Source organism: Parus major, chromosome 2 (genome assembly GCF_001522545.3).
Source record: "Parus major isolate Abel chromosome 2, Parus_major1.1, whole genome shotgun sequence".
NCBI lineage: Eukaryota > Metazoa > Chordata > Aves > Passeriformes > Paridae > Parus > Parus major.
The window spans coordinates 135,083,991-135,092,254 of record NC_031769.1 but is presented as its reverse complement, the minus strand read 5'-3'; the positions used below and the strand labels follow the sequence as shown (position 1 = coordinate 135,092,254).

Below are 8,264 nucleotides of genomic sequence, written 5' to 3'. Positions count from 1 at the left end.
AAAGGTGCTGAAATTTTTATCTTTGAGCAGAAATATGCATAGATGGGTTTAATTTACAAGATATTAAAAATGGCCATGATTCTAATAGTTATATTTTGCTCAACTTCATGAATTAAGAAAATTACTTTTACCTTTGATTCCTCTTTATCCTTCTTGAGACAGATTATAGATGTCAGAAGTAAATTATATTCTTCACCTTCAATGCATTTACTCAGTGATGTACAATTATTTAGTTGGTATTTGAAGACAGTGGTATTGCACAAAATGCAATTAGTTATCTTGCCCCTTCAGTATATAGTAATCAAAATGTAGTGTGATTGCCCACAACTGAAATAAACATGTAACAACTACATAAATAAGTGGAATCATGGTGCTTTGAGGAGGTCAGCAGAGTGATGATACCTAAAAGTTATTATAATTCACATTTCATGGACCAAAACTTTGGGGTTAATTACACTAATTTATTGCAAAATATGCTAAACTTATGTGCAATTATTAATTGAAAGATCACTTTTATTTACGCTGCTGAAAAGCTTAATTTACAGACTCATCTCTCAAGTATATTTATTTATTTATTTCTAATATATATTTACTTATTTTATTTTGTAGGTTATTCAGATAAATTTTGAAGAATTTGATTTGGAGATTGGCTATGACACACTAACAATTGGTGATGGAGGAGAAGTGGGTGATCCTAAAACTGTACTTCAAGTGTAAGTCTTTTACATTTACAGTTTGTGTACATTGAAGTACGTCATTAATGTGTTTTGATAAGACTAAGTAATTATTAGAATCAGGTAGATCTGAACAAAAACTAGCTGAGCCTCTAAAATTACTAAAAGTGACAGTTTAAAGATATTGCTGTGTTTACTGTTCTGAAGTCAGAGACAGGTGGCCTAGACATCACAATAGAAAAAGATGAGCTCAAATCAGAAATTTGAAAGGCATGGGTGGGCATTTATGTGTAGACATGAAAATTATAGAAACTATTGCACTCCCTTTGTGTGTTCTCAAATTAGATGTGTATAAGAAAATAATTTTAAAAGATATATGGACAACTTGTGCGCAAATTTTTTAGTCTCCTAGCAAGGTTAGCATGACAAAAGATGTAGCATGTTGATCCTAATTTGCTTGTTGACTATTATAGATGACTCAGAAGAGCAAGTTAACATAGTGAAGAAAATTCCTAAAGAGAAAGGATGAATAGGGTATAACCTAAACCATATATTGCAAACCAGCATTGAATTTTGAATAGATTTTTATCATTCACAGACATTTTTCTAGAATGTGTGATCCTAGATTTATAGATATATAATATTCTTAACAATCAATGATTAACTTCAAAATCCATATTTCTCAAATATGCTTCAAATTATTGCTTCTGGCAATAATACTAACAATTGTCTCAAGAAGACAAATTCAGAATTTTATTAATTTGTGAATTTTTCAAGACAGTATTAGAAGTCAGTGACTCTGTTTGTTCCACAGTCACTTGAACATCTGCAGAACACTGAAATTAGGCCTTGTAATACATTGTTTTATGTAACTTTAGTTCTAGTCTGAATAAATAAGTATCATATATCAGAAATTAATATTTTTAAAGTACATTGCATTTACTTTTTCAAATCGGAGTCAATTTTGCTTAAAAAAAAATGATCTAATGCTTAAAAAAATAATTTGCTTGTAAGAGATTATCTGCTATTTAGAAAATATTTTTTAAAGACCAAATAATGTTTAGCTGTTAATTTTAAATAAACTGATGTTTCAGCAAATACCTGATGTTATAATTAGTTCAAATAAGTTAATAATTGAAACACAGATAAGAATGTGATACAAGTTTAGTGCAAAATATATTTAATCATAAAAAAAAAAAGAATAAAAAATTAGCATTCTTTGGAATGATATTGCCTGCAGTATATTTATTGGAAATGTATTTAAACAATTTTACATATTGTCATTTTCCATTATTCACCATGACAATATGCTTTGTTTGAGTACGCTAAACCCAAGGTTTGCCTCTTTTTCTGTCTTAATTTTACCTCATTAATATTAGCAATTGCAAAACTTCAAACAGAACATGCCTGTTTTCTAAGATTTACAGATTTTTCTAATGAATTCCCCTTTAAATTTATCCTCCAGAGGATTGATTATCTAACCTTCTATTTTTAATTGGTTTTGTAATCATTCTGTCCTTTCTGTTTTGTTCTATTTTGTTTAATATCTTTATCAATGGTCTGGACAAGGGGTTTGAGTGCACCCTCAGTCAGTTTGCAGATGACACCAAGTTGGACAGGAGTGTCGATCTGCTGGAGGGTAAACACAGAGCTGAAGCTCTCAAGTCTGTGGTTCCCTGGATCTTCCTTTGTCTCAGGAGTGATGTTTTCCTCCTTCCTGTAACCACATGACTGCCATGACTTTTTGAGTGATGGAGAGTGACCTGACAACATCAGCTAGTTTCCTTATGATCCTGGGATGCATGTCATCAGGCCCTGTAGACTTGTGACTGTTCAGTTTCATCAGGTGGTTTTGAACCTGCTCTTTGTGAGTGTGAGTGTGAGTGACCTCTCTCCTCCAAATCCCATGTGGAAAATCAAGGACTTGAGAGAAATGGGAAGCCTAACATCAAGTGAAGAGTGAGGCAAAGAACACACTGAAGTACCTCAGCCTTCTCCATATCTGTTGCCACCAGTTCTCCCCTCTTGCTTATCAGGGAGAAACACTGTCTTTGGCTTTTTTTTTAATCTGACTAATTTCAGAAGGATTGGACATTGCTCCAGTGTCAAGCACTGGAAGAGACTGCCCAGGGTGGTGTAGGAGTCAGCATCCCCAGAGGTGTTCAGATGTGTAGATGAAATGTTTAAGGACATAGTTTAGTGGGGGACTAGGCAGTGTTGGTTTAACCATTGCACTTGATGATCTAAAGGGTCTTTTCCAACCTAAATACTGATTCTAGGATTATTATCCATGAGAAAACCAGCATTTGGCCAGGTAATGATGGTGTAATCGCTTTAGGATAATGCAGACTCTTGGTGGATTGTAGATGAGTTAATTGCTACCACTCATAAATTTGAGACATGTGGAAGTACTATAAGTTCTACTTTTTAAGCAGTACTAATCATTCAAAACATATTGCTGAGAATGCAATTTTATAGAATTCATTTTTAGCTATTCTTAGATTCTTAAATTATATGGAATATTCTCTCATGCGGAAAGAGCCTTTATTAAGTGCCAGTTCATAAGTTCTTATTAAAGTTTAACTAAAGTATTGTTACTGAATTACAGTAATGCATTAAGGCAAAAGTCCAATAATATTTCGAATTTTGAGTAATGTGGTAGAACAGTCTGCCCTGATTGTATTTCATTGAAGATTTGAAAATTTCATAGAGGTATTTCTGATGATGTACTTTAAGTTGGGGAGATATGATGGAATTAAACTATTAAAATTGTCACAAATATAAGGAATCTTGAGTAATTTTTTTAAATTAAAAATGTTAATTAGAATTGTCAAGTGTTAACATTCAATAAGAGAATCTGTTCTGTAAATAGCTAGGTAAACGATTTTAAAGAATTATTACTATGAAGATCCTGGAAAAGCAAAAAAAATCCCCATTAATTTATGGGGGTTTAGTATTAAGCAACATTATACAATAAACCACAAGTATATTACTTTTGTTTACCAGTAGAATCATTATTCTGTAATCAGAAGTATCAATGGTGAAGTTATTAGGATTAAAATGCATTAAAAAATTACATGGAAGATGGAAGATAATGGAGTACTGTAAAAACCATGTAAATCTTTTCTCCTGTGAGCCATGCAGACTTTGAGATATGATGCATAGCAAATAAATCAGCTGTATGTTGTATCATTTAATTTTTAGATTTTAAATCTTAAAATAATTATCTTTCCTCTGTACAATTGCTGAAGAACATTGGTTTAAATATGTCTGGTTTACATGTTAATAATGTGAAAACATTTATCTTCCAATTTATCAGAGTTAATCAGGAAACTTATCCAAGTGTTTAATCTGCTAGTTTTACTGGGCACTGCTTGATAGGAAGGTTCAGAAGCAAAAACTGAAGTTAAGTGGCATTTCAATAGAATTATGCTTCCTAAATTGATAATTACAGTCCTGATTATTCCTACTCTGCTGATGGTAATCACAGAAGTAGCTGAACTCCAAATCCTTTTCAGCATTTGCCATTAAGTTTCTCTGGGTGCCTGTAATTCTGAGCCTGTATATCCATGCACCCAGCCACATGACAGTCTGCTCCAGCCTGGTGACCCTGGCACCCAAATGAACTTCAACCTGATTTTAGTCTGTTTGAAAAGATGACTAATATGAAGCCATTCTTAGTGCTTTTCTATGGAACTGAAAAAAAAAACAAGGGATAGAGGGGAAGAAGGACAAAAGAGGTGGGTTATTCTCGATATATCAGTTGCAGCACTTTTTCAGGATGTTTGGAAGTTTGCTTTCAGCAGCTTGGTCTGACAATTGCTGCAAGTGACTTTTAATGCAATGTCCATCTAGGCACTGGTTCCTGTAACACGCCTTTTGAAAATCCAGTGTACAAATGGTGAAATTCAATCTTTTAGTATGCTTGCTGTGTTGGGTGTGCATGTGTCCAATCTCACATTACAAGGTTGTCTTCAGCAAATGGAGAGTGTTATAATCTTCTGAATATCCTCAAACCCAGTCTTCAGTGTACTCTCTCGGGGAGAATATATGTCACTAGGATGTGGGAGGAGTAGTTCTGGAGTCGTAGAGGAAGAAGTGGAAAACACCCTGCTGAGTGTTGAACTGTTAAGCTGTTTAATAAAAAGGGAGACATCCTAATCACATACTTACACTTCTACTGCTGTCAGTGTTCACTATTCAGCTTTTAAAAGGGAACATGTACTTCCAGGAGAGGAATCTAGGTACTGAATCCAGGGTAGAAAAGAATCCTGGAAGAGGAAGCTACATAAACCCCCAGAAGGACAGAAAGAATAATTCTGAACTGCAGACTTCCATTATATCCTTAAATAGCTTCCTTCATATAATAATGTTTTTTCTGGACCTTATTCCTCTGTGGCCCATTCCTAAATGTTTTACGGGGATCCCTAAGGACTTAAAAAGTGGAGCAACAAGTGATTTTTGTATTCTCTTGATTTATTTTTTTTTGAAAACACATTTTCAATTTTTTTTTTCTCTGTACTATTTAACTGGAAAGTATTTCTTGTTAAAACTATGGATGAAAAAAGTATTTATAATTAATTTCAGAAAATGGAAATGCTGAACATTTTGATGGATATTTATCATAGAAATTATTCTGTCTGACACAGCAGAGAGATTAATGTTCTCAATGCCCTTCATATTCAAAATACATACTGTCAGTCACCAGTGACAGTTGCAAAACTCTGTTAGCCACTACATCAGTGCTGTTTCTCAGAAACATCCTGTTAATCTACTAATTTGGCAAAGACTAAACTCACTGAAGACACTTTCCTTTAGTGCAGGAATGAGCAGCTAATACGTTATTTTGGCCAGGCATTTACTTGTTCAGTTCTGGCAAGAGTCTTTCTAGTAGCTCCATCTGTGAACACAGATGTGGGAAACAGACATGTTTTTTTCTCACAGCAGACTATTAAATACAGAAGGAAGCTAAAAAAGACCAGAGGGGAAGAACTAAAATTATCTGTAAAATACATTTAGAATAGTCCATTTTAAGTTTCAGCTAGATTTAAATAACGGTTAGAACTTCAAAAAATGAAGAGTTTTCACAGATACACAGTATTGTGCTTGTGATCCACTTTACAAGAATGAAAAATACCTGGAAACTTTTCAGCATTTCATTTCAGATAATAAATTATAACCAAATTTGAGACAAAATTTTGGGAAGAAAATTCAATACAACATAAAACTGCAGCTTTCACATTTCCTTATTGCTATCACACTGTTCATTCAGCAAATAGAATCAAAAAATCATTTAGAATTGCACTGATTTGCACATTCTTACAAACAATATTAAATAAAAAAAAAAGGAAAATCAAGTTTAGTTCTTTCTGCTGATCAGCATCCTGTACCTGTAGAAGCTTTTAAAGTTGTGATGTTTGTTAGTTTTGTTAACAAATGAATATACAACAGCTGAGTCTTGTCAGGCTGTTCTTCCTTTGTTGTAGAAGAGGTGATGAGAGAAGGTGAGAGAGTGTAGGGAACACAGACCCTCATAATAATGCAGCTATTTAAAAATAACAGCTTTCTTTTAAATATGCAAGGCATGCATTTCAAAGTGGGTAGTTGCATACCATAAAAATCAAAGAATTGTTGTAATGCCTCATTTTGGGCTTCTAGTGCCATTGATAAGCCTTCATGTACCTGAGTAATGGATACTGGATTTTCAGATAAAGTTAAGGATTAGGGAAGTTTCATGTCTTTCTGGAGCAGCAACTGAAAGTGAGATGAAATATTTAAATACAAAATAAGCAGTAGTTGCATGAGCTTATAGACTATCAAATTTCCAGACACTGGAAATGAGAGAGTTGTCTTGGCTGGCCAGCCAATAAATGACTAATTTAGTGTGAGCTGAATGCAATGAATTTAAAAACAAACATTAAAAAAATGCTTGATAGTTATTTAGATTTCTTACAAAAAGAAAAAAAAAAATCTCCTTACCTATGCTTAATGGCTTTACAGAAATTTTCTTCTATCCATAGGTTAACCGGGAGCTTTGTACCAGACTTAATTGTGAGCATGAGCAATCAAATGTGGTTGCACCTTCAAACGGATGAAAGTGTGGGCTCAATTGGTTTCAAGGTTAACTACAAAGGTAATTATACATCATTGGAAGCAAATGTAATGGTGTGCCAAAAATTAGGCCAACATTATGAAATATTTTTTCTTCAAATTAATGGATGCATTCTATTTCTAGTTCTGTTGGTTCTAAAAAGAGGAAAATATAAGCGGAATTGTAAAAAAAAGCAAAACCAAAAAAATTTCTCTTAAAGGTCTTTTGTTACATGAAACTTCATGCATTTTGTTTGATGTGTTGTTGCAATGATATAAACTTTAGTCTTATTTTTAGTTATTTAATATTGACAACTATTAAAATTGAATAATTCTGTGATTATTTAAAGATTAATGTGTAAATAATAATGAATACCTCCCACATACTTTTGAAAATTAATGCCTATCATAACATAAAAAAAAAAAAACACTGCAAGTGAACTTGAATTACTGCTAAGTTTTGAGCCAAGACAAAGAAAATCCTAATAATGTTGTTCTTTATGGTCTTAAAGTGCATAATGCACAATATAAATGATCTGTTGCTATTTGATATTTCTGGAAGAACATGCAATTTTTACATGAATGAACAGCAAAACAAAAAAAAATGCTAAAGTACAAGATCGATATATATATATATACACATATATATATGTTTCAGTATTATTACAGAATTAGTTAAATTTGTTATTTTTATATTACTTTTAAACATAGATATAAGTCATTCTTAAAGAACTTTATTAATTGCATTGTTTCTGTCTAGCACCAAAACCAGTTAATATTCACCAGAAAATGAGAGAGGAGAGGCAAAAGTTAAGCCAGTGATTATGTGTAGTAGAAATGGAGCTGATAGTCCTGAGAATTGGCAGATGGAGTGAATGAGCATAATTGCAAATAAACCCTCACAATGTGACTTGATGGGTTTTTTTCTGTCCATAACTTTCCTGTAGTATAAAATAAAGCTCCATAGTGGTGTGGTACAAGTGCACTTGTGCACTCTTGATATTCAAATCTAGTGGCCTAAGATAGGAAGATCTTAGTACTTTGCTGCATGGTAATCATTAAGACCTAGGATTTCCACATTCAGGCTGTTGAAAGGTGCATGATGATGATTAATATGAACAAGTTTAATATTTTGCTAATACAACAGAACTAGAACCATATTTGAGTGGAAATGGATGAGTTTCAGATCTAAACTCTAACTTCCAGAGCTCAAGTTGTCGATTCTTTTATTTACATGATTCTTTCCTGATAAAATTAATTTTACTTGCAACCGTTTTAGTTTGCAGAAGGCAGAGGATTATTGTCTATTCTTATACGCTGTGTCTTCTTTTATTCATGAGTTATATTCATTCTTAGAAGCTATAGTTCTACAAGAATAAAATTAATTGAATATGAATAGGTAGAAGGGTACAAAGGGTGAACATTCACAACAGCAGCTCCATATAATCAGCTTTATGATTTTATGCCTAGATATTGTACCTATTTCTCTCTTGCCCTACG

General features: G+C 32.9%; 1 protein-coding gene across 3 annotated transcripts in view; it reads left to right on the top strand.

Annotated features, from left to right (window-relative positions):
- The window catches only part of CSMD3 (CUB and Sushi multiple domains 3), a 569,626-nt gene that overhangs the window by 279,073 nt on the left and 282,289 nt on the right, over nt 1-8,264 (top strand). For all 3 annotated transcript variants that reach the window (XM_015619103.1, XM_015619106.1, XM_015619105.1), the window contains 2 exons: nt 610-713; nt 6,695-6,807. In XM_015619103.1, the coding sequence (XP_015474589.1) occupies nt 610-713; nt 6,695-6,807 (217 nt within the window). The remainder of the gene's footprint in view (nt 1-609; nt 714-6,694; nt 6,808-8,264) is intronic.